At 37.9% G+C, this 27,815-nt stretch overlaps 1 protein-coding gene across 1 annotated transcript; it reads left to right on the top strand.

Moving 5' to 3' along the window:
* LOC107038473 lies at positions 1 to 27,244 on the top strand. The gene is made up of 5 exons (XM_015257570.1): positions 1 to 294; positions 12,717 to 14,574; positions 16,315 to 16,698; positions 21,124 to 21,506; positions 26,833 to 27,244. Exons 1-5 carry the CDS (start codon positions 1 to 3, stop codon positions 27,184 to 27,186), a joined length of 3,273 nt encoding a protein of 1,090 aa, XP_015113056.1. The 3' UTR covers positions 27,187 to 27,244.
* The last annotated feature ends 571 nt before the right edge of the window (positions 27,245 to 27,815 follow it).

Here is a 27,815-nt window from a genome sequence, read left to right as displayed (position 1 = left end):
ATGAAAATGTCTTGTTCTGAGGAGAGCTTCCGGTTGAATGATGCGGTATCGGTGTGCTCGATGAGGAGCAAAGCGATGATTGACGCCCTCTTTGAGGACACTCGATCCGTCTGCAGTTCTACGTACTCAGGATGGTATGCGAGCGCTCGTGGGTGCTCGATCAATCATGAGGACACCAGTACCGATGGCATTAAGAGGGCCAACTGTGCTGTCCAAGCCAGGATCGAAGCCATGTTTGCATCGGTAGAGGCCGAAACTGGAAAAGCTGGTGAATGTGCTGCGGCTGTACTTCCGGTGAGTTTGCCATTAGTTTCTTGGAGGTTCTTTGCAATTATTTATTTTTCATGAGGATGCTATTAACGTTGATTGATGTTATCAACTTTCGAGAGCAGTATCGAAATGGGGGAAGAATGTCTTATTTACACAGCAAAAACGAATGTTTGAATTCCACACACCTTTTGTAGACATTTTTCAGATACTAAAAAACGTTTGAATAAAATGAAAATTTGTCTGAATTTCAAACATTAATCAAGATGTTTAAGTATCTGTTCGTCTGAAATTCAGACAAATTTCCGTTCTATTCAGACGTTTTTTCGCGTCTGAAAAGTGTCTACAAAAGGTGTGTGAAATTCACACATTCGTTTTTGCTGTGTAGTGCAGAGTCAATTGACTGGGAGAGGTGATCCGGTAAAAAAGGGATAAGGGTCCGTTTTTGATTGTGGATATTTAGGTAGTTAGGGAAAAATGGGAAAGAACGGGCCGGATTTAAGTTATAATACCTCCAAATGACACGAGTTGAATGAATCAGGTCTCGGTTTTTAATTGGGAAAATACACTGTTAGGAATTTTTTGACACTTCATGGAAAATATGACAGTAATTCTCATAAGAGTGACATTGAATCGGATTTAGGAAAAAAAACCGATATGAAATTTCGTGAGTTGATGAGTTTTCAGTGGGAGTAAAGTTCTTCCAAGTACTTCCAATCCATCACAATGCGTGTGTAAAATTTCACTTTACGCATAAGTAATAAAATATGATATAGTGTTACTGGCGCGTAAAATTTCACTTTTTCGTACGCACGCATAACACATCCTGTTTTTTGTGCTACCTGTTAAGTTCAATGTTCAAAACGGTAGTGGGGATAAATGGTGGCTTTTGTGCACAAGTGCTTCGCTTTACGCACTCGAAACTTATTTTACGCATACTCTTGAACTTCAGGCACGCCGTGCGGAATACAACTACTTTACGCGCACTAAACCGTTTCGAAAAGTGAAATTTTTAGGCAGGTATCACAAAATAATATACTGTGCTGCTAGTGCGTAATGTTCCATTTTTTCGCATGCACGTGTAACACATCCGATTTTTTGTAGAACCTGCCGAGTTCATTGTTCCAAACAGTCATGGGGACAAAGTGGTGACTTTTGTGCATGAGTGCTTCGCTTTACGCACTCGAAACTCATTTTACGCACTCTTTTGAACGTTAGGCACGCCGTGTAGAAAACAACTACTTTACGCGCACTAAACCGTTTCGAAAAGTGAAATTTTTAGGCAGTTATCACAAAATAGTATACTCTGCTACTAGTGCGTAAAGTTTCATTTTTTCGCACGCACGTGTGACATCTGATTTTTTGTAGAACCTGCCGAGTTCATTGTTCCAAACAGTCGTGGGGATAAAGTGGTGTCTTTTGTGCACGAGTGGTTCGCTTTGCGCACTCGAAACTCATTTTACGCATTCTCTTCAACTTTAGGCACGGCGCGCGAAAAACAACCACTTCACGCACACTAAACCGTCTCGAAAAGTGAACTTTTCAGGTAAATATCACAAAATAGTATATTGTGTTACTAGTGCGTAAAGTTCCATTTTTTCGCATGCACGTGTGCCGCATCCTACTTTTTGTGATACCTGCCAAGTTCACCGTGCGGAACGGTAATGGGGGTAATGTGGTCGTTTTTGTGTACGAGTGTATAAAATTCAAGATTGTGCGTAAAGTGAATTTCGAGTGCGTAAAGGGAAGCTTTGCATTAAAGAAGGGAATATATAGCGCTCCACATCTTTGTGACGCCATAGAAAATGATTGGATGGGATTTGGATGACGTAGGAGGGGAACCGGAATTATTCTCAATATGAATAACCAGAAAATTTGTAATGGAAAAAATGGATAGTCCAGAGCGGGATTTGAACTCGGGACCTATCGATTATGCATCGGGTGCTCTCCCAACTGAGCTATCCGGCGCCTAGTCATTTCTTCATTTCAAATTTCTGGTACATATTGAGCTCCGCTGTCCTTCTTACAGCATTCATTCATTTTTACTATAAAGAAGGAAATTTGTATTGGGAACTCTAGCACTGAATGACGCGCTTTACCGGCCGTAGCGCGTACTAGTGCGAACAAGTAACGTGGAGCCACTAAATGGGTTTATGTATACAAAGAATTATTTTTTGCTGGTTATTATTAAATTTCTCATGATTTATATTGTTTGTACATATCAAGACAGTTCCTAAAGGCAAAGAGAATACTATTTTTCAATCAGAAAATGGAGTTCGAGATCAGAGTAACAAAAAACAATGAATTTTGCAGTGTGCCTGGCTGCAAGAGTTCAGTTTATCGAAATCCTACAGATAGTGAAATTCTTCCAATTTCCCGTTAAAAAACAACAGTTTCGGAAAATGGAAGACGAAGTTCAGTGAAGAGGAAACAGTTGATCGTTTAATTGCTTGGAATAAAATCTTGGAAATCGACAAGCCAATGACAAATTCACAAAAAAAATTGAAACTTCTTGATTCGATGGCATGAAAGATTTGAGGAAACTCAAATACACAATCAGAAAACGACTGATTAAATTAAAAATCTATAGGAGAAATTGAATTAATAAAAGCGCTCATGTTCAACAAAATACTTGGAAGCAATATTGTGAAAATGAATTTGTCGGAAGTAATTGAATCCTTTGAAATCTCCAGGAAGACGATATTATGATTAATTAATCCTATTAACTTTCGAGTCGGGTATTTAAATGAATGAGGCAAGAGGTAAATGGTTGAATGATCCCTCAATTATCAAGAGATTTGCACATTTCCGGTGATAAATAAATTCTTAATTAAACACTAGTACAACGTAAATAAATTATCCAATTTGTTTCCATTCGTCTGTTGATGTTTTCTTCTCATCCGTGACGTGATTTCGGGCACGAAAATATATATTCCATCGGGTAATAATAACAATCATGCTGCTGCCTACCTGTCACTGAACCGCCGAGTGAAATTCCCTTCGTAAATATGGACTGTTATTATTCCCATATCGAAACACTAAATCTTCATCGACACGCAATGCGAATTTATGCACGAGATGAGGCGCTTTGTTTTAATAGAAGATCAGCGTAAGATAAATATCAAGATGCTTTTTCTTCTTTTTCGAGAGACGAGGGACTTCCTGGAGAGCTCTCACTAGTCGTAAAAAGGCAGACGAGACGGAATTTAGAACTGATTCCAGTCTCATTGTTGTCTCCTTTCTCCTTGCTGAATTAAAACTTTACTTTCATTATCTTTATCCATTAATTATTGAAGTAATCTTTTCAATATCGATTTCTGGGGAGTGAAGGTTACTACAGTACAAACGGATTTGTAGATTCTTCTGCAAATATCTTCAGGAATAATATGGTTCAAGGTATAATTTGATTCATCAGAAGACCTTGCTTTAGGAATTCCTTTGCACACTGATACACGGAGAGAAATTTTTTAGAAAAATTCTAATGCTAGCTCGGGAAAAGAGGCGCAAAGTGACGGCCAAGAAAAAATTCTAGTGCCGGCACTAGAAATTTTATTGGGGAAAATGTGAATTTTTCTTCGTATTTCTGTGAAAATTTCACAGAATCCCCAGAAATTTTACCTTAACGGCACTAGAATTTTTCACAGCCGGTGGATTGTGATTTTTTCCAGTACGCGTACTAGAATTTTTCTACAAAATTTCTCTCCGTGTAGAAAGGATTAGTTATTGCTAACGAATGAATTTGGTTGGAGACATAAGGGTCTATTCGGTCTCACCAAATGTTCATTCGTTAATAGTTAATGAATGTATATTTGAGGAGCCTTGTTTGACTTGACTTTCGCCATTCAAGTGAACCATTCGTTAACTATTAACCATTATTCATTTGGTTATATTCAACTCTACCATTCGTTAATAGTTAACGAATCTCGTTTGGAATAAATGAATCGGTCTATCAGTGCATAAATGACAAAAAAAATCATATTTTTTAAAATATCTATTACTTCTAAATCTATTACTTCTAAAGATGTACCACGACGATGGCTGTGTGTTTAGAGCGCGGGGTTAGCACGTGGACGACTCGGGTTCGATTCCCCGCGGGGGGGGGGGGGGGAGGAAATGATTTATGAACGCTCCAATTCTCACAGATTCATTGTCCGAGAAGGAGTCTCGTAAAGGACGATTGTACCTGGTCAAGGTTTTTCCCTCAAGTGAGGTTTTTCCTTGGCCCTCGGTGAATGCGGTACAGGGAGTTGAGGGATGGGAAAGAAATTAATTGCAAAAACCAGATCGGGTATACGAACGGACAAAAAAAAATATTGAGGCCAATTTGAAAATTTCGAATGTAAAAGATCCAGAATGGTCCAGCGGCGATTAATCCAGAAGCTGACGCTTCGAAAAATCATGGCAGGTTCTAGTGAATTGGAAAAAACTTCAAACCCATACAATAGCTTTCAGTGAGGGAATGTTTACATTAATTTTACCGTAATTTGATCGTGACTTTAGCGCAAAATTATGTAAAAATGCCCCTACGAAGCGAATATTACGGAACTCACAGTTCACTCATCGATTACGGAATCGATTCAAAAAATTTAAGTGACGGCCTGGTAATTTTTTACAGGAGATTCAGATGAAAATTACGGAACGCTCTGGAAAAATTCCGTGAGAGTTCCGTAAAATTTCTTACAACCGCATTTCGCTCCAGAATTACGGAAAAGATACGTAATTTTTATTGAATATTTTTCTCCGTGTACAAAATATGAGATGTCTGGTTTCCCGAGAAATCACAGAATATTCTATAAAGTTATAGAGCGGTCTAGACCGGTACAGAATCTTCTAAAAAATGTAAGAAATCATTTGAAAAATCCTCCCGGATGATTCGTTTTTCATGAAAATGATTAGAAATTAGATAAATTCCCACCGCTCCAATTATCGTTAATACATCTCTCCCACTGGGCCATTACCCGGGTAGAAATTCAACCGGAGATTCAGCCGCAACTTGGGTGAGCGNTAGCTGGGGCGAAGTGGCGTATTTCTAGCTGGGATACGGGTTTCGAGCCGAGCTCGAGCGGCGTTATTTCTACCCGGGTATGCCCAAAAAATAGTGTTTTTTAATACACGGAGAAAAATATTCAATAAAAATTACCAGAAAAAAGACGTAAAAATTACGTTTCGAAACGTAATCTGGGAGCGAAGTGAAATTCAATAAAAAGTGTCAATCGTCACGTAAATTCTACGATCTGTTCCGTAAAAATTACTCATCCGTCCGACGCCTCACGGCTAGCCATGAGTCACCGTGAGGGGGAGATTTTAACAACACGTTCCGTAATTTTTCTGGAACTTTTCGTAAAAATTCTTAAACATCCAAGAATTTTCATGTTCTGAGGCATAATAAGTCTTGAAGTTTCTGTTAGATTTTACAACNTTCCGTCCGACACCTCACGGCTAGCCATGAGTCACCATGAGAGGGAGATTTTAACAACACGTTCCGTAATTTTTGCGGAACTTTTCGTAAAAATTCTTAAACATCCAAGAATTTTCATGTTCTGAGGCATAATACCTCTTGAAGTTTCTGTTAGATTTTACAACTTCCAGAAAAATTACGTGACTTTTTCGTATTTTTTCGGTGACAGACCCGAAAATTTACTGAACGTTTCAGATTTATTCTCTTATATTCCTATAGAAATTCACTGAAAACGATTCTCGCTTGCGGATTACGTGAAATGTTCCGTCATTTTTCTTGAATATTTCTCTCCGTGTAAGGAAAAAATAAGGGTTTTTCTTCCTTTTTTCCCTTCATTATATTAACATTGCTGATATTGACCGCATAATGGCCCAGTTGAGGAACAGATGTATTAATGAAAATTATTAGAAGTTCTAGAAAATGGTAGAAAGATCCAGAGCTGTACAGGAATTTCTGGTGAATTTGGCAGTCATCTAGAAAGCTCTCCATTTTTCCAAGCTTTGATGATTTTTTCTAGCATATCCCAAACCATTCTGAGACGCCTAAGAATTTATAAAAATTTACAAAAAACTTCTCGATTTATTTGAAAGCTCACAAGGCCCTTTTATCATTGATGCACTCTCTAGGTGATTTTCTAGCATTTGCCGTCGAAATGTCGATTTCAACATGAAAAAATTTGATCGCTGTAAGACGACCTGAGAGAAAAGTTGGATAAAAATTATCTATAAAATCGTGTGGCAAATTTTACTATACGAAAGGTAATCGTGGAACGAAATTATAATTCATTAAAAATTATTTTTTGCAGGAAATGTCTTACGATTCGCGTAGTAAAGAAATACATCTGTGGATGCGCAAATTACTCCTCATTGTACAATAGATTTTACCATACGGCGTTTGGTTAAAAAAAAATCACTCTCCGTCACGCAAAAATTCCTATGCATTTGTGAATGAGTCCACCACATTGAGCAATTATTCACGTTCATGGCATAATTTTTGATGGCATAAATGGTCAATTTTACAGTTTACTCAGTGGAAAAAAACTCATGATTCGTCTCACACTTCTTGGCCCTATAATAAGGTGAAAAAGATCTAAAAATGAATTCCGCTCTACGATTACTTGACTTGTTTGATAATTTTTCTCCAACTTTTTTCTCCGTATAAACACTCTACAGTTACAAAAATATTGAAAAAGAAGAGAAATTCATCAAAAAAATTGTTGTACTTAATTTGAGCCATAAAAAAATGAGCATGAACAACAAAAAACTTTCTGGAATTATTGTTTCGAAACCTACTAGTTCCAGAAATAGTTTTGGAATAAGCGAAGAGTCCACAACGAAATTCGCAAATTCGTTTGCAAATATTTCCAAAAGCTATAGGTTTGAAGAAATTGAGCAGAAGATTTCGTTTTTGAAACTTCATTCTTTACTATAATGATCCGTGTATTATTTGCTCAAATACTGCATTGACTTTGAATTTTTTGGAGTTGTAATTTCCAAAATTCTGACCTCTACAGAACAGTATTAGCAAATTATTACTGCACGCCGATAGTTCTTTATGCAGTTAGTTTTAATTTAGGGAGAGTAGAATTGAGATGAGGATCTGTTAGCAATGAGGAGATTTGGAAATGTGGAAACTTTGGAAGAATCACTCACTTTAACACTTACTATGCGATATATTTTAACAATTTTTACAAACAGAGATGTTCCTTTCATAAGGCAACTACTTGGTACTGGATATTCGATGCTGATACAAATACTGAAAATGAATAGTCAAGTATGTCCTTATATAGGAGTTAGTTGGAGGGGTTGAGTGCGGACTTAGTGGAACTAGAAATCTTATTTTTGAGTTATTGGTTGAGAAATTTGAAAGGTGGGTGGGCCTTAATTCGGATTGGTGAAGATTTTGACAAATGAAAAATGTTGGAGAGGGAACAGCTGGCCCGTAATTACAATTTGTCGCCATACCTGGATTTGTGGATATTACTCTTGAGTCGTGAAGGGGAGGAGACGTAATACTCATTAGTGAACGCGAGGGTCGTTATGTGGGGCAATAAGATTATTAGAAATATTTATTTTTGTTAAGAAGGTGATTATCACAACTGTGGGAGGGTCAAGGTGTTGGAGTTTTCCGGAACATTGAATAGAAATGTGGCAAATGATAAAGTCTACGATGGAAACAGAAATGGGACTGTTGTTACACTGTCATTAGTGAGTTCGGAATTTTAGCCAACAATATGATAATAAAATAATTTAGAGAGAGCAGATGTGCTGAGGATGAAAACTACAATAAGTTGATAGGTCTCAAAAATTGGGGAAAGTACACGCTAGCAGACACATTAGACATGAGGCTGGGGGTTTGAATGAGAGAGAAAATTTACAATAAAAAAAATGATATTTTCGCGTGCTTGATACGCAACAATCCGCTGATATTTTCAATTAAACTCACTATTTTCAGAAATATAATATATATAACTTAATAATATAATCTTTCTGTATTATAAAAATCCAAATGGACTTCTGGTGATGAAACTTTGGTACTCAAAATTAAGACACCAAAATTAAGGGTTACAACGGTCAAAATAAGGATTATAAGAGTCAGAATAAGGGTCACGGGGGTCCGATTTAGGGTCACAAGCGTCAGATTAATGGTCACAAGGGTTAGAATAAGCATCCTAATAAGCGTCAGAAGGATCAGATTGAGGGTCACAAGATTAAAGGTCACAATGGTCATATTAAGAGTCACCAGAGTCAAAGTAAGGGTCACGAAGGTTAATGAAGGTCAGATTAAGGATCCAAAGAAGAGTGATGGGGGTCAGAAACTAAGGGTCAACATAATGGTCTCAATATCTCTTTATATTGTGAAAATTCAAATCGACTTCTGGTGATGAAAATTTGGTGCTCGAAATAAGACTCTAAAATTGAGGGTCAGAAATGAAGAGTCAAGAGATGTATAATGAAGGTCAGATTAAAGGTCAGAATAAGGATCACGGCGATCATATGGGGTTCACATGGTGGTTGGCGAGTGGAGCGAGCAGGCAGGGTACCTAGTATAGTATAATATAATAGGGGAGGGTAAAACAAACAACTGACAGAAAATTGGAAATTTTTGTTTTTTTGCTTCCGAATGGAAGCCTTATAGTCTTTCAAATTTAAGTTTCGGTTTTTTTGTGTTATATCGACCCATTATTTTTGGACCGTGTCCGTATGTGCGTATGTACGTATGTTAAAATTATCAATTTTCTGTCAGTGGTCCGTTATGCCCTAGCGGTCCGTTTTGCCGTACCCTCCCCTATAATATTATAACCTTTCAATAAAAGAAATATATATTAGCATATTTCGATATGAGTAAGACAGAATTTTCATGAGTGTGAAGTTGGTGGCCCAAGGCAGAGCCGAGGACTGCCAATTACACGAGCTAAAAATTCCGTCTCACTCGTATCGAAATATACTAATGTAACTTTTCAGATTAATTCACTACAGATGTGTTCTGCAATTAATATCAGTTGATTTATTATTCAAGGATGGATAGCACCTTTAGACTTTTCGTTTAGCAATCATGGATAGCCTGACTAATGAAACCTCAATGCAAACTTTCCTTCTAGCTCACTCGCACAGTTTCCTTAGCAACAAGGAATTTTTGTAGTGAAATACCATCTATCCAGTAGTTAGTATGTAATTTCAACGGCAGGACAAGTGTATTCTGATTTGCTTTTATATGTCCTTGGCGGTTTTTGGTTCATTTGAAGAGTGCTCCTTCACATCGAAAAATAAAGACTTGAGGTTCTCTTAAGGAAAACAGCAAATGCGAAAGCTCGCCAGATGCGCAAAGAACCGAAGAAAGTTAGTACTTTCTTAGTTTGCATTCATCAGCACACGTGAATCCTTATTTATTTATGTTCATGTCCTCTCGTCACTTTCATTGCGTGATCAGCAAGCCATAACGACTGTGGAGGTGAACATATATATAGATGAGAATGAATGTCCCTGAATGTTCTCAGTTTCGTTGCTGATCTTCATCCAATCTTTCGGCTCAATTTTTCCATCATATGCGCACTACTTATTTGGGAGTTTAAGGTCATCGGAGCAACGCAACTGAAAATATAAACCTGTTCTTCAGCTGCCGAAAATTTAGATGCTTATTAACTTTCCGATCGACCCAAAGGGAGGAAGTTATTATAATGACCCCGAAAATCCAATGTTGAATTCCGATGATTTGTCTACGTTTTATGACCTTTTGAGTCATCCTGAAACGTTTTTGAAGACATGTCTGTGTGTGCGGATGTGCGTATGTATGTATGTGACAGAAATTTTGTCCAACAATTTCTCCTGAATAAATGAGCCGACTCAACTTTTTTTTTCAATCAATGCGTCTTTACAGAACTTAAGTTCGAATTAAAACTAATTAGATCATATAAACGATCGCCTCAGCGGTTTGTTCATAATTCGCATAAAACTGGTAAAAAAAACAACAAAAATCGACGGTTTCATTGAAATTCGACGATTTTACCGGAGATAACGATTTGATACACTGAGAAAAAAAAAACTTTTGCTAAGAAATTATTTTTTTGGGAGAAAAAATTATTTTTGTAGGAGCGTATTTCGGCAACCCAGTTATTCTCAGATGGTCCAAGACCACCTCCAAATATTACAATTATGTTGAATTATGGGATCATTATGCTCCATATGACTTTGAATCAACTCCATTGAGAATTATTAATGTTTTGAATTATTCGAAATTATTTTTCGTAAGAAAATCTTAAATTTAAAAAAATTGAAAAATAATGATGAGTATTCATTCAAGCTCATACGTAGCATAATCATCTTATAATTGAACATGATTGTAATATTTGGAAATGCACATGAGCCACCTGGGAATGAGTGGCTTGGAGAAACAGGTTCCTAAAAAACAAAATTCTTCTGCCAAGAAAGTGATTCCTTGGCAAAAATAATTTTTTTTCTCAGTGTATGAATTAATTTTGTATAGTTGATGCATCTTCACACAACTCGATTCTAATTGAATGTTGAGCGGAATCGTCTCAGCGGTTGTTGAAGCAACTATTTGGATGAAACTTTAAAAATTTGCTTGGTAATAGTTTCGCGCAATATCAACCTTTGTTTCCGAACATTTTCTCGAAAAAACGATTTTTCAAAAAATGAAATTTAACACATTGCGTCCATAAGAGCAGTATACTGTCACCTTCAATCCAATAATTGATAGTCTTAAAGTGCTTCGTGCGAAAAAAGTCAATAATGACATTCATCTGGAATTCATATAGAATGTTTATAATCATAATTCAATTATCTACGAATTTTCTTACAATTTTTTCAGATTTCCTTTTCAAGTTTCAAGAGATTTTTCTGTTTAACATGAAACTATAGTACCAGCTCAGATGATAACGCAGTTATCACACCTCATCCAAATCCCATCCGATCATTTCCTATGACGTCACAAAGATGTGGAACGCTATATGAATTCCCTTCTTTAATGTACAAAAAACTTTACAACTCACTGTGACTTTTTTTACTTTGTTGAACCTTTAATCCAACAAAGCGGGAGCGCGAGTTCCAATGCCGAATTGCACGATTCTTAAGATCCTGACAATATCGTTCCACGAAAATTATAAATGTTTCTACCACCGTCTACCTCATTTAGACATGTCTTAACTTTAACACATGTCTTTTTCTTTTATGTACGTATGGTAGGGGTAGTATATTGTTACGTTTCAAGAAATAAGATAGACAATACGTAATTATTAAATAACCGGGACGGACAGTTTATTAATTAAGAAGAGCGGATGTAGACAAGATGATCTCTCTCTTGGATAAAACAGTAAGTAGAATGTCGGTGAATCCAGATGCCAGTCGTCTCTAGGCAGCTTCATGGGTATTCTTCTGATTGAATACAAATTAAGGGATTCGAAGGGGGAAACGCAACAATAGTATCAGCTCAGATGATAACGCAGTTTCACTCTAAACAGAAAAATCTCCCTAAAAGCCCATGTATAAGAAGCGATTTCAATCGTTAATAACTTTAAAAGGAAATCTGAAAAAAATCTAAAAAAATTCATAGCTAATTCACTTGTGATTATAAACATTCTATGTGAATTCCAGATGAATCTCATTATTTACCTTTTTCGCACGCAACACCTTAAAGCGCTTTCTCGTACACATAACCGTATATGACTTTGTTCGTTATACTCTCTTGTTTCTTTGCGACATTGAAAAATATAAGTTTCCGGACAGATAATTGAAAACAATCAAATTAAAAGCATCTCGATTAGCACAACAGCCATATTAGCTGATTTGAATCCGCCCGTTCCTGAGTCTGACAACGGTCCGTTCAAGTGACTATTCGAACTGAATTTACGAAATTATATAGAACACATGTGCAGTGTTGCCACACGATCATTAGAGGTCAAACCAACGAGAGTCAAGTATGGAATTGAATAAAATATTGTTCACAATATTCATTAAAGAAATTCCCAAAAAAATTTATTTAACAATGAAAAATCCAAAAAAGTATGGGGACGGCAAGATTTTTACCAAACCTACATGATGCTTGAAAAAAATTTTAATTTGAACGAAATACTTGTATATGCTTAACCTTAAATTGGACACCCTAAGAGAGAAACCCCGCTGCGCATCGTTTTTCTTTAATTACAATTTTTAAAAATTTAACAAATTAAAAAAAAATTGACTTTGTCAATTGAAATGTCAAAAAAATTATAGTAGTTTTTAGAACAACATATTCCCCAAAATTGCTAAAGAAAACAAATTATTTCGAACAGATGAATTATTTTTTCCCATGTTAAATGAAATAGCCCATGACGCGACGTTGCCGAAAACGCGCCTAAATAACATGGCGACGAATCCCCGCGGAGGTGACGAAAGTCACAGGAACGCGTTTGGTGACCAGATTAGGGTTAAGGAATTCCCCTCAACAAAATGATGCTATCCCCCCATTAAATTCCCTACGAAATTCATGTCCCCAGGTGAAATACTTGGGAGCAGCACCGGTAGGGGGTCGAGTCGCCAGCATCCGCGGCCTCCAGGAGCCCCTGCGCCAGCTCCTGGAGCGCCTGGACACCGCCATGTCAGCGGAACTCGAGATCTCCCGCAGAGGCCTGACCTTCCGCACCTCCGAGAGCTTCGAGAAAACGAACCCCTTCCGTCGCATCGCAGTCTGGAGCGCCCTGAAGCTCCGCTCCCGCTCGAAAACTCCCCAGAACCTCTCCGAGACCCACCACGCCTTCCTTCCCCTGGTCTCCGACGACCCGTCCCCCCAGTCCGACGACAAATACTCCGACCTCTACCGAAGTATGCGAGGGCTAGAATCAAACGTCGGGAAATATCCCCCAGTTTTCGCAGTCATCATGAGACGTCCAGGTGCAGCTCGAGTCCTTGAATGTCACGCATTCGCGTGCAAAACAGAGGAGGACGCAGTGGCGGCAGCTGCCACCCTCTACCGAGCACTCCTGGCTGATCTGGACTCGAATCGTCGACGACCAAGACAATCGAACGGACTGGGCTGCGCTAGTCTAGCGTCAGTGGCATCAAGCTACATGGACCACAACTCAGTCTTCAGTAAGATGGACCACACCAACATCCCACCGCGACCATCGCCCTCCCACCCGATTCGTCCCCCTAGAACCAAAAAAACGTCGACGTCTGGGTCGACCACCGACGGAAGTTCCTCCGTCATCAAAAACAAAATCCCCAGAAGAAAGAAGCTATCCGAGATTAGGCCTGAAGACATCCTCGAGGCTAGAAAGCGAAGAACTTTGGCTGAAGACTCCAGAAGTGTCTTGCAAGAACTGAAAGACGACAGATCAGTGGCTTCGGCAGCTGGGACCAACAGAAGCTCGAAGGGACGAACTTCCAGGAGTAGAAACGAAGAGATCAACAACATGAGGAACAAATTGTACTCTGGAGATAATTCGGTGATGAAGAGCAATGATGAGAACGTCATCTACGTTGGAAAGATGAACAGCTACGAGAGGACTCCGAGGAAACCGAAGACTTTTGTGTCAGAGAGGAACTACTCGTTCGTGGAGAAGAATGGGAGCATTGTTGGAGAGGTCGTGGTGACCACTGAGGCTCAGCTGTATGACAAGAATGTTAAACAAGGGTCCTTCGACCTCGGAAAAAGTTCATCCATTTTTTCTGGGGGGTCTCCTCAGGGGAATGATAATGAATCCAAGAGCTGTGAGAATTCGATATATGAGAGACCGATTGAGAGGAAACGTAGCAGCAGGGAGAAATCGTATGAGGAACATTTCAGAGATGCTGATAAAATATTCAGTATCGGGCAGGAGGAGATCCAATCGTCAAAGAAGAAGCATCAAGGGAGAGCCCAAACTCCTCAGAATAAAATTAACATGTGCAAAAATAGTAATAATAAGGATGAGAGGGGGAATGCTCGGGTTAGAGATGGGATGCAGAGTGTGGGGAGTCGGTACGAGAATAATATACCTCAGAATGACAGGAGTTCGAGGATTGATGAATTCTCGAGGGGCTCTTGTGATGACAAAATGAAGGGCACTTGTGGGCATGGAAGGGAGCGGAAGAAGAGGAATAGGGCGGGGAGTGAGCCCCCTTTGAGCAGAACTGAGGATGCTAGCAAGAAATTGGAGATCAAGCTGAAGAGGTCGCAGAGCGATCTTGAGGAGAGGGGAGACCTGATGACGAGAGTGGAGTTACCCAGGAGGGGGAGCTTTCTGAAGCCGGGAGCGCCTAGACTGCCTAACAATGTCAATGGGGGAACGCCGCTTGGGTTCACGGAGTTGTTTGATGAATTTCGGAATCAGGAGGGACTGACTAGTGTTGATGATATTTTAGCTACGATTATTGGTGAGATTCTACATTTCTATTTTATATTTTTCTATAACGGTTCAATCATTTTCCGTACTGATCTTCACTTTTCCCAGTTCGGGGATTGGTATTGACCCTTTCCCGAACTGACAAAAGTGAGTCACTACGGAAAAATATCATTCACGCCTAGTGCCACAGGGATTTTCGACCAGTATGAGGTTGGCACGCCGAGCCGAAGGCGATCCCAGTGGCACTCGACGCAAAATATAGTATTTCATCACTTGTGCGTAAAGTGGAATTTTACTGACGCTTCGCACTTCGCACATCGTGATGAAAAATAAGGGGCGGTACCCATGGGAAAAGTATTCTTTGACCCTCGGGAGGGTACCACTCGCCTTCGGCCAGCCCCCCACGACTCCCACAGGTCAAAATAGTAGGGAAAGGTAGGGCAAAACGGACCGGGGCGGCAAAACGGACCGCACGGTAAAACGGAACCCTAGGGCAAAACGGACCACTGACAGAAAATTGGTAATTTTTGTTTTTTTTCTTTCCTTCAAATCAAGAACACTGAATGTGTTGAATTAAAAGTGAGTTTCAGCATTATAACCGTCACAGGGGTTTTATAGACAAGAAGTGTCGCTGAACAGCAATTTGATCAGATTTGCTAATCACCTCAAACCACAAATGATTTTGAATTTTAGTTTTTGCTTCCATTCGGAAGCAAAAACTATCAAAAAAATAAAGAAATTATCAATTTTCTGTCAGTGGTCCGTTTTGCCCCACCCTCCCCTATATTGTGCCACTGGTACGTAAAGTTCCACTTTTTCACACGCACGAGTAACACATCCTATTTTTTGTGGTACGAGATCGGCTGCACGTGCTACGCACACGCCCTCTCATCTCACGTAGTGGCGCTTCGGTTCCAGTCTTCCTTTCTCCTTTTTACGATAGGACCTGCCGACTTCACGGTTTCACGGAAATCTCAAAACTTTACAATAAAAAGGGTCTTTTGATATCGTTCGCAAAATATGATTGTTTTCTTGATAGGGGAGGGTGTGCCTGTACCGCCTACCTAAGGGGAAATGCCAGTTTTATATTTTATATTTCAACTACTTGAGTATAAAAAACGTATTTGTGAGACTTCTTTAACTATTGAACTCGTTATTCTCGAAGTCTAGACGCCTAATTCTCCTTAGAATCCACAAAATTGATTGAAAATAAAGGAGAGCCTATTGAGCGGTACTACCCGCCGTCGGGTAATACCGCTCGGCACGATTCCAATGGCGCTCATAGGGTTTTGCGTGTATCGCTCGCGCCGCAACCTAACCTGTACTCGAGTGCTGTCGAGCAACAACGTGGCCGATCCTATGAGCGGTATTACCGGCTCCGCTCGGCGTCATCAAAATTGTTGATAATTATTGACATGAGTGGAGTTTTGAGTTCGAATTGGTCTCAAATTACGCGTGAAAGTACCACGAATCGAATAACCACAGTTTAATATGAGAATTCAGCGTTTGAAACTATCAAAAACCTTAATTAAAAGTCCACAAATTTTGCACTGTAAAGACCTTAAAACTTCGTTAAATAAAGTGAAAATTTTCCGACAATCACATCCTATCATAAAATTCTTCATGATCAGGAACAGAAAGAAATTTTTAAGTTGATGGTTGCGGAGAAAATCGGGTGAGCGGTGTTACCCGCTGAGCGGTACAGGCACACCCTCCTAATAATAAAAAAACAATTAAATTAATTAACTTTCATGACTTCCATTTATTTTAGATCCTGAAGGAATGTCTTTCAATGAGCTCAAACCCCTCTACAAAGAATTTCTCTTAAAACTAGCATCAACATTAACCCAGGACGAACTTTATCAACGTTCAGCAAACATAATGAAACGCCGGAGAAGACCGTCGCGAAGGCGATCAATGAGGAAACCGTGTCTCCTTGGCCGAGCGATCAAAAGATCAGTATCTAAAATCAAAAGTGGACCGACGGAGTTCACTTCTGTTATTTTCCCAGCGAGAAAATTCAATGAGAATTTCGATAGCAGCTCCTCCTGCGAGGCCAGGAACAGTAGGAGAGTTTTGGCCAGTAGATTGAGTAGGAGAAGATCTTCCTGGAAGAGGACGAAGGGATTGACTACTTCAGAGGACAGTGACACAGGTAAAAAAAAACCTCGATTTAAATACTTTCCCCGAAATTCGTCTGGAATTTTAAGAGTGAAGTACAGATGAAAAGATTTGAGTCAATGGATGACATTTGTAAACTGTTAGTCTGAGATTATCTCGTTAATGAGTGGTTTTAAGAGAAGAAGTATGACATAACTTTTTTTTCACAGAATTTCATCAACTCTAGATAAGTTTCTTCTTGTTTGCACTCAGAGTCACTCGCGGTGAAGATAATTGTATAACTGACATTCTCTTTTCTATATTTTTGTTTACTGATTTTTTTGTGATACCTGTCTGAAAAATTCACTCTTCGGAACGATTTCATATGCATAAAGTTCAGAGGTCGTGCATTATAGTACATTATGTCATGAGGGCGATAAGCGGCGGTTTGTGAGGAGTGTGGAGTTGCAGCAAGAGGCGTGGCAAGCAGGAGACGAGGATCGCCGAAGGCGATCCGAGTCGGACGCTTGCCATGCCGAGTGTTGCAAACTCCACACGACTCACAAACCAACGCTATCGCCCGAATGGCATATACTATTTTTCGTCACGAAGGCCCGACGCGGGTGTGGGCGCGGGAGGGGGTCCAGGGGGACGAAGTCCCCCTGGTGGGGGGGGTTGGGGGGGGGCGAAGCCCCCCCCCACTGAAGAAAAAAATAAAAGCAATAGAAAAAAATAAATCGAAATAAAATCAATATCAGTTGATGCGAAAATAAATAACTAGTAAAGTCCGCCAAAATATCCAAAAACAGTAGGTTGATGACGGTAATTTTGGACCTGTGAAAAGAAAATTGCATAAAAAATAGAAAATAAGAACAGATATCAAAGATAAAAGAAGATACTCAGCTGTTCAATTTTTCTTCTTTTATTAAGAACAGAAGTCGACGTTATAAATACTGATATTTTAGAAATTGTTGTTTTTTGAACAAAAATATCAACTTTAAATTGAACAAAAACTCGGAGAGTGACTTTTTTCTAATGATAAATCTTCTCAATGACACACAACAACATGGCTACCACTAGTGGGTTAAGTTGTAGAGAAGGCCGCTAGAGGCGCTGTACAGCTCATCCGACTATACGTTTACCCGAACGCAGAGCGCATGCCCAAGTGGGGGGAACGTCAGGGCACATGGTGACGCCCACTTTATCGCTCCTAGGATGGGTAAGTGAGATTTACCCTCCTTGGAGCACCGAGCGTCTCATTTACCCTCCTTGGAGCACCGATTATTCAAGTGCCGCGGTAAACTCTCTTTACCCCCTCTCGACAGAGCCCGAGTAAGCGCCGTTTATCGGGCCGAGTGACGAAAAGTGAATTATTGTGTGTAAAGCTTTGCTTTATTCACTCGAAATTCAATTTTCCTCACTTGTGCGTAAAATGAAATTTCACGGTGGCCCGTCTTATTTTCCTCGACATTTTTTCCCCGATTTTTCTTCCCCGACAGCCGTTTCTCCCCAAATTTTCCTCGCATCAATTTTTCCTACGCTACTTTTCCACGTCACTTTTTCCCCAACTTTTTCCCTTTCTAATTTTCTGATTCAATTTGTATATTTTTACATACATTTGGTCAAAACAGTTGTTGATTGGAATGATAAGTGGGGATTATCCTTCTTTTGTAAGCCTCGATCAAATTACGATAACCCGGTCGTTTATTGATTTTCGAGTGTGTATTGATAACCATTCATTTTTGCAATTGACGTCTTGTTTCATCGATGAAGAAAGAAATTAATGAAATTCGTAATTGAAATTGTTTGTTCATCTATTTTGACTCATTAAATTGCATGTAATATTCTGTGGACTGTTCTTGTAATGTTTAATTTTTATAAACATGATTATGACTTGTATTAATTTTTTTTTCATTCTCTTTACTGTTCGTAGGGATTATTACTTGCTCAGGTATCGATGGGAAAAAGAGGAGACAGTTTGTTTTAGGAAAATCTGTCGGGGAAGAAAGGGACAAGGAAGAAATGTCTGGGAAAAAATGTCGGGGAAAAAATATCGGGGAAGAAAAGTCGTGGAACCAAATTTTACGCACGCTCTGCGTGCGCCAACTCGCATTTTCCATACATAGCGATGAACAGTAGGGTTCGATACCCATGAAGCAAGTGTTTTTTGACCCTCGGAAGGGTAACACTCGCCTTCAGCGGGCGCTACACATATAGAGCTGCGAGCCACCCTCGATGTTTAGATACCGACCACTCGCGTTCTATTATTGCTATCGCTTTCATCTTCAAACTCGGTGAAAAGGACATCCCAACGAATTTTTTAAGCCGTCATCCAATGAATTCAAAACCTTTTTTTTTACTTATCGTGTTACAACTGAATTTTGAAAAAATTCGAAAATAAAAAAAAACGAATCAATGAATTAAATTTCAATTAATGGCGACGGATGGGGCCTAGTAATACCCTCATTTAAGAAAACAAAAGTGATTAAATTCCATCGATTCATTAGCGAGAAATTGACGAAAAACTTTGTCAGATATATACATATGGACGACCGCGTTCTAAAAAATGAATTTTCTGTACTGCTTCTTACGATTTCTCGTCTGGGAATTGGTATTATATACTTCCCAAACTCGAAAACTTGAAAATCACTACAGAAAAATATTGTTCCTGGGCTGTTGCGATGGGGTTTTTTTACTCGTGTGGCGTTGGCCTCCGAGCCGTAGGCGAGGACTGGCCAACCACACGAGTAAAAAAACCCCATCGCAACAGGCCGGAAATAGTATATTTCAGCACATGTGGGGCAATATCGTCTTTAACGTGTGTGGGGTTTACAGCATGAGCCGAAGGCGAGTGATGTAACCACACACGTTAAGGACGAAATTTCCCAACAAGTACTGAACAAAATTTTATGTCACGAAGCCTGAAACCGGCTGAATTAGACACGAGACGCGAAGCGTCGAGTGTGTAATCCAGCCGGTTTCAGACATGAGTGGCGTAAATACTATTTCGAACTTCTTGAATCATCCAAAACTTAAATTTGAGCGATTACAATGCTTTAGCAAAAATGAAATGCAATGCATTGGCTGCATTGAACTTTGAAATAAACTCTCTAAGAACTGTGGTTTTCCCATCATTTCCTCATTTTTGACACCAATTTCGATGTTTCCCGACAATTGGTTGCCGAGATCTTCGAACATGCAAAATTTATTTATATAAATTACATTATTCAACAAATCGAAATTTAACTTCTGCCACTCGGTAGAAGGATTATTAAAGTTTTTTCAGTAAAAATTTCAACATTTTTTGGGGAAATTTTGTCGATAAACGAGATGATTCAATATGATTGAATAGGTTCGATGGAAAATTATCATCTACAACTTTTGTTCATAGAAAAAAATATTATAAATGCATTGAAAAAAAATAGTTCACTACAGAGACAATTCCACTGACTCTCCAAATATCTTTTCCAAATGTCAATATGTCTCTCAGAATTTGAGAAAATGATTTTTTACTATTGACTGAATGGGTCGATGTCGATACCATGCATTGACCCCGGCCGATAGGACAAACTGATAGGTCGATGCATGGTATCGACGTCGTACGTGAGGGGTTAATATAGAGCTGCGGGACACCCTCGATTTTCAGACATGTACCGACCACCCGCATTCTAATACGTAATTCTTGTTTTAAACAATAAAATACAATCATTGAACGTCAAGTAAACAATTTTTAATCAATTTTAGCCATTGGAATTATTTATTATTAACAATTAAATTGTTCCAATCGCCCTAGCACCCAAACTATGAAGTATCGACGAAAATTTTCAAATCACGAATCATCTCGAATTTAATAACGAATAATTTTTGTCTATTATCAATTTTACGTATCTCTCATAGATTCCGAGATATGAGCAATAACTAGTTACGCGACTCGACATAGTGCTCTCTGCTTGCGGCGTGCGGTGGGCTTGAGAGCGCTGTGTTAAGTCACGCAACTCTTTCCTTGTTCCTATTTCGAAATCTAAGGGAGATATGTGAAAGTGACAGAAGACAAAAATTATTCCCCATCAAATTCTAAATGATTTGTGATGCGAAGATTTTCGTATATCTGTTATAGTTTGGATGCTAGGGCGATTTGAACAATTAAATTGTTGGTAATAAATAGTCGCAATGCCTAAAATTGATTGGAAATTGTTTACTTGACGTTCTGGGATCATAGTTCATTGTTCAAAAAAAGAATTACGCATTAGAACGCGATTGGTCGGTCGGTCAAGCCTTTTTTGGGGGTGTCCCTCAGCTCTATACGTTTCAAACAAGATATTCAAAAGAGATATTCCTCGAAAACTCAGCTAAGAGCTAAGTCGACTTAAATGGTTTTACCACTTTGCTACTGAATTTTTGTCTGTTATCAATTTTACGTATTAATTGGATGGTAACTCTTGATTGAAATATTCATCATGTTTTGTCCAATCAATCTCAGGCCGAAGAATGGGCCGAAGTACCGGAGCAGGAGCGAACAGGAGTAGCAGTGGTTACGTAAGCTGCAGCGAATGCAGTTACGACTCTGAATCTTGCACCTGTATATCAGCGGACAAGTGTTACTGTTCATTACCCAGAAGATCACCGCCACAGGGTTCAAGCAACAATGCAATTGTCTGTGGTTGCGACACTGACAGCTGCTCAGAGAGCAACAAGTGTTACTGCGCTCGACATACGATTCAACCCAGTATTATGGAGCAATTAAGACAACGTGGGATTGTTCCATCAGAGGGTACATTGTCTAGAGGTAGAAGTCCCGAGAGAAACAAAGTATCAAGATCCTCCAAGGGTCAGACATCGTCGAGGAGCCTCGAGTACACGAACGTAAGAGGAAATGCATTTCTTAATCTCATCTGCGAGTGCTAAATTATCAAGGCTTGATTCTGTAATGAATGCGTCACGTATGAAAAAATTTAATAGAAAACCTTCGGGAATTCTATTGAACTTCTCTAGAAATTCTATAGGGATTATATTGAAATTCTAGGGAATTATCGGTAAAATTCTATGTGTTTTTTGGGCAGTTTCTATTGGATATTTGATAGGAAAAAGTCAATAGATTTCGATTTTTCTGTTTGAATTTTTCTCTTGAGATTTTTTCTATTAAAATTATTGGGCGCGCGAAATAGCGACTTTTTTCTATTTCTAATATTTTTTTTCGAATTCCCATAATAGCGCGTGTTAAAATGCAATTTTAAACAAAAATCTTGTGTTTCGCCCATTCTCCTAGGCCATCTGGAATTTTGCCTAGGGGTTTTGAAAAAATCAAAGAATGTATTAAAAAAATAAATTTTATTACTTTTTTTCGACCCTCCCTGATCACGCCATGAGTACCTTAAGGATATTCAACTATCTTTTATAGTTTGGTACAGATCACACTATAGATTCAACCATTTTTAATCATCAAATTCGTCAATTCAATGACGAGAGAAAAATTCGAAAAAAATCATGAATATTCAGTGTCATTCACATTACACTTTGCACAAAATTATTATTTTTTTAAACATTCGTTGTTTATGAATAAATGATTGATATTGTTTAAACTCCCGGAAACCTTATTTTTTTGGGCACGAAACCGATTTCTAGTAAAATTCTGAATATAAATAAACTTGTTACGATTCCGAACAAATAATTTTTATGCTGGAATATTGATTGCTTACAAATCATTCATAGAAAATGTCCGGCATTTCCAAAAATTGCAATTTTGTAGTTATTTCATCAATTACACAAATTCCTCCAAAAGTGAACTTTGTCATGTTTTTTCAGATTTTTAATGTTTTCTAACGGATCAATATCGAGATTCAAATTCAGACTTGCAAAGTATGAATAATAAAATCATTATAAAATTTCCGGAAATTTAAGGTCTGATGGGGCTCAAATGAAAGCACTGATGTTCGACTACAAAAGTAGAAAAGCATTTCCCTGGAGAAAAAAAAGCAAAAGAATTTGGTACAGATGACACGATAGATTCAACCATTTTCAATCATCAAATTTGTCAATTGAATTGCGTGAGAAAACTTCGAAAAAGATTATGAATATTCAACGTCATTCAAGTTACATTTTGCACAGAATTATCATTTGTTTAAACATTCGCAGGTTATAAAAAGATAATTGAAATTCTTCAAACTTTCGGAAACCATATTTTTTGAGCACAACGTCCATTTCTGGTAAAATTCTGAATATGAATAAATTTGGTACGATTCCGAACAAATTATTTTTATGACGGATATTGATTGTTTATGAATTATTTATAGAAAATGCCCGTGATTTTCAAAAATTGCAATTTTTCAATTATTTCATCAATCGTCCTCCAAAAGGAAACTTTCTAATTTTTTTTCAGATTTTTAAAATGTTTTCTAACGGATCAATATATCGAGATTCGAATTCAGACCTGCAAAGTTTACATATAATAAAATCATTGTAAAATGTCTGGAAACTTAGGGTCAAATGGGGCTCAATTAAAAGCTCTGATGTTCGACTACAAAAGCAGAAAAGCATTTCCCTGGAGAAGAAATGCCAAAGTACTTGAATATCCTGAAGGATAAGGGAGAGTGGGGTAAAATGGCTCCTTTTTACTTTTTTTGTGATACTCATAACTCAGAAAAAAATCATCAATCGAGATCAGTCTGGGCTCATTCTACGGGGGAAGAAGTGTAGTTTCCATGGAAAAAAAATTATTCCATTTTATTTAAAATTGAATGAGCTGTTACCATTTTTGAAAAAATCAAAAGGGGCCATTTTACCCCACTCTCCCCTATCTAAGTATCAGTTTCACCCCTATCAAGTACAGAACATACTATGAATTCAACCATTTTCAGTCATCAAATTCGTCAATTAAATTGCATGAGAAAACTTCGAAAAAAATCATGAATATTCAGGATATAAAATTCAGCATCATTCAAGTTACATTTTGCACAGAATTGTTATTTGTTTAAACATTCGGTGTTTATAAATAAATAATCGAAATTTTTTTTAATTTCGCAAAACTTATTTTTGTGGGCACGAAATCGATTTCTGATAAAATTCTGAATATGAATAAGTTTGTTATGATTCCGAACAAATGATTTTTATGGTGGAATAAAAATAAATGGTATTAATTATTTGGTTTGATTATTTACAAATGATTTCTAGAAAATACCCGTGATTTTCAAAAATTACAATTTTTCAATTATTTCATCAATCTTCCTCCAGAAGGAAACTTTTTAATTTTTTTTCAGATTTTTAAAACATTTTCTAACTTATCAATATCGAGTTTCAAATTCAGACCTGCAAAGTTTAAATATTGAAATCATTGTAAAACGTCCGCAAACTTAGGGTCAAATGGGGCTCAGTTAAAGGCTCTGATGTCCAACTACAAAAGTAGAAAAGCATTTCCCTGGAGAAAAAAAAACAAAGTACTTGGATATTCTTAAGCTCCACTGCTTCACTGCTGTCCAAACTCCATTATTGAATCACAATGACGGTCAAAATTTGAAGTGGATTAAAGTGAAAGGATGGAGAGATTAGAATCAATGATGGGGATTACTGATCAACTTCAGTAATGGAGTGATAAGACGAGATGAGGTGATTGAACTTGTCTATAAGTATTTGATGAATATCTTGTAGACTAGCTTGAAGAGCCTAGCACGTTTCCGTAGGGACCTTGTAAGGATGTGAGAAAAGTACACTGACAAAAAAAATTATTTTTGCCAAATATCCATTTACTTGAGAGAAGTATTTATTTTTTCAATACCGTATTTCTTCAGTTGAGTCATTCTCAGGCAATCCTCATTACGTTTCAATAATGTCAATTATATTGCTCTAGAAGATGATCATGTTAGTTATGACCTTGAGTGAACTTCTTCAATAATTATCAACATTAAGAAATTGATCGAAATTCTTCCCTGTAGAAAATGAAAATTTTTGGAAAAATGAATAATCATTAGAAGAGTCCATCCAAGATCATGTGCAACATAGTCATTCTCTAGAGCAAAATGACTATTGTAATTGAAACTTAGTCAGGCTCGCCTGGGAATGACTCGATTGGAGAAATACGATTTTGAAGAAATAAATACTTCTCTGAAGTAAATGAATATTTGGCAAAAATAATTTTTTTTCTCAGTGTAGGCGCTACAAAAAAAATGTTACGATAAAATTTCCGTGGGGTCTGTTGGATTCCAAGATATTCTCTGGAAATATATTCATTTTCCAGGGTTCAATTTCTCTTCCTGGGCCGCACAATTCGCAAACATCTGCTTACCGATATAAAAAAACATTGCTGAGTGAACATATTTGTTCAGATGTCTTGTGCAAACATGATCGATTGAGCTGATAGTATTGATTTCGAAATTATCTTGCTCGCAAAATATTGCTAGGCACATATGGAAGGCACATGTTTTATATTGTTAGAAATTTTTGGATTTTTCATGGAAGAGATTATAGTAAATCTCATGAGAGTGACATTAAATTCAATTTAGAGAAAAAATGGTTATGAAATTTCTAGTTTTAAATAGAATTCACGGGAATTCATGAGTTTTCGGTGGGAATGAGATGGAAATTTCAAAGTTGATTGAATTTTCAGTGGAACATGAATATTCAGAAACAAAATTACATGAAGTTTCCATTTTTCCCTGAATTTTTTTGATTTTTCTCAATTTTCATAGGATAACTGAACTGAAAAATCAAGTATTTCATTGATTTCCAAATCATTTGTACAGAAAATTGATGGAATATTTGATTTTTCGATAAAAATACATATAACGATGAAAACTTTGAAAAATTGGGTAAATTTCAGAAAAGTTTATTATTTCCCTCATGAAACTGCATACATTTTAAACGGGGAATCAATATATAATCTATAGTGGTAGACATTCAGTGTCCATCAGCGTTTGGCATTCCCCATAGGGTTCACGATGGGGACGTACCCAGTTTGAACCCCAAAAAAACCCTACATTTGATGCAAAATTTCGTATTTATTATTCTTAGTTGAGTTTGCTTTTTCGCCAGTTGAAAACAATTTCAATCATTCATTCACGAGAAAGGCATTTCAAAGGATGAACTTTTGCTTCCGAATGGAAGCATTGCAATCCTTCGATTTTCACATTCTCTAATTTTTATTGGAAATGATGGAGAATGGTCTGAAACGTAAAAATGCGAAGCTTGGCGACCATATCTGTATGTGACCACGTCCACCGCCACCTTCCCGGTGGTCAATTTTTAGAAAATTGAGTAATGAAGTGGCTAAAGTAATTCCAAAAAATCTGAAATTGTGTGAGATTATAGGTCTTAATGAGGACTAGCTCTGTGCAAATTTTCAGCCCGATCGATATAATAGTTGCTGAGAAAAAGTGATTCATTTTTTAATCGTTTTCCGCAAATATCTTCCAAACTAGTGGACCGATTTCGATTTTTTTGTTTTCAAAATATTTGCTTCGATGCCTTTCATCTAAATCAATCAAACCATACATACCCGTTCATACAAAGTTTTCGAGATACTCCCGTTTTTCGTTTTTTCATTAAAAAAAAACTTTGTTTTTTTTAATAAAAAAAATTTTATTTTTTATTTTTCCACAAGCTAAAACACTTTAGCTTGTGGAAAAATCAAGATATCAACTTGAAATTTGGGCAGAAAATATGTATACCCACTCATATGAAGTATTCGAAACATTGGAATTTTTATAGCACCCATGGAGGTGGCAGTAACCGTCCCAGCATCCATGTATTGATGTCGAAAAAAATCAGAGACATGCTCAATTGCTCACTGTCACACGGCGCGCTGTTATATGTTCGCTGCCCCCTGCTTGTTTCAATTTCTTATCACGCAATTCAATTGACAAGTTCAACGATTGAAAATTCCTGAATTTATATAGTAGAGTTCCAATGATCTTGAATACGTATAGGGGAGGGTGCGGTAAAATGGACACTTTTGACTTTTTTAAAAATATTCATAACTTAAAAACAGATTTATCAGTTGACCTCAGTCTGAGCCCATCACAAAGAGGAATCATTGTTCTGTCAATTGAAAAATAAAATTACTCCATTTCATGAACAATTCAGCACGTCATGAATATTTTTTAAAAAGTCAAGTGTCCATTTCACCCCATCCTCCCCTAACTCATTCTCAGATCTTTATCACGTATCTGTCACATTAATATAGTCCATTTTTTGCCTCTAGATAAGACCATCACCGGGCAGAAGCAGTTCCGATAATTTAGCACTGGATTACGAGCTCTTCAGTCCTGGAAAAAAATCGCAGTGTTCTGCGGGGAGTGAAAAAGTGCTCGTGGTGAGCGCTAGAGACCCTCAGGGACGACTGGTATACGTAGGGGGGGCTGAGAGGAAGAAGAAATCATCATCCAGTGGAGCTCACAGGGCTGGAGCTCATCATGAGGCTTTATCAATAAAAAAAAGTGCTGAAATCGCTGCTGTGTTTGGGGACTCGGCTGCCAGGGGTTGCAGGAGGGCCGGCAGCTTCTCCAGCATGAGAAGCTCCATCAGTCTAGAAGCTGGGCTTGGATATTTACCTTAATCATTTTATTTATTATTACCATCGTCATTCAGTAGTGAAGAGGTCAGGGAGAAAAGGAGATAATGACTTCACGAAAAATCCATTTGCTGATTACTTCGAGAATATCTCGAGCAGCGGGAGGTTTAAAGAAAATCATCTGGAGATATTTTTTGAGGGAAATTTTAGATGAGATATTCCGCGCCAAATGAGTCGACGGCTGACCCTCACCCTTTTGGAAATTGATGGCGATTTTTTCTACGATTAGGGGGCTAGAAAACTATCCCTCAATTTTGACGTGGATACGTCTATGGTTTCTATATGGGGGGGTCATTTTGGGAAACGATCCTTATGTGCACCGCCATTTATGGGAATTCTAGAAAATTCTAGATATTTCGAGGTAATTCGAGAAGTTTCTTGAAATGTCGCAAAAATTCAAGGAGTTTCTAGAAATGTCGACGAAATTCAGGGAGTTTCTAGAAAATTTGAGGGAATTCAACGCGTTTCTAGAAAATTCGAGATAATTCAAGGAGTTTCCAGCACATTCGAGGGAATGCAAGGGGTTTCTAGGAAATTCGAGAAAGAAGGAAAGAACATGGACGTATCCATGTACAATTACAGCTGTATCGAAAATTCAGCCGCCTGCAGTTTTT

The sequence above is a fragment of the Diachasma alloeum genome, unplaced genomic scaffold, assembly GCF_001412515.2.
Source record: "Diachasma alloeum isolate Michigan unplaced genomic scaffold, Dall2.0 Dall_scaffold_00284, whole genome shotgun sequence".
NCBI classification, from domain to species: Eukaryota; Metazoa; Arthropoda; class Insecta; order Hymenoptera; family Braconidae; genus Diachasma; species Diachasma alloeum.
Note: the sequence above shows the minus strand (reverse complement) of the source record. Positions and strands in the feature narration are given on the sequence as shown.

Excerpts from the sequence above, each read along its gene's own strand:
- LOC107038473 (XM_015257570.1), top strand. The coding sequence starts at position 1 with ATGAAAATGTCTTGTTCTGAGGAGAGCTTCCGGTTGAATGATGCGGTA. Across the intron at positions 16,699-21,123 it reads TTCAGAGGACAGTGACACAG|GCCGAAGAATGGGCCGAAGT; the intron begins GTAAAAAAAAAC and ends AATCAATCTCAG. Across the intron at positions 21,507-26,832 it reads GGAGCCTCGAGTACACGAAC|ATAAGACCATCACCGGGCAG; the intron begins GTAAGAGGAAAT and ends TTTTGCCTCTAG.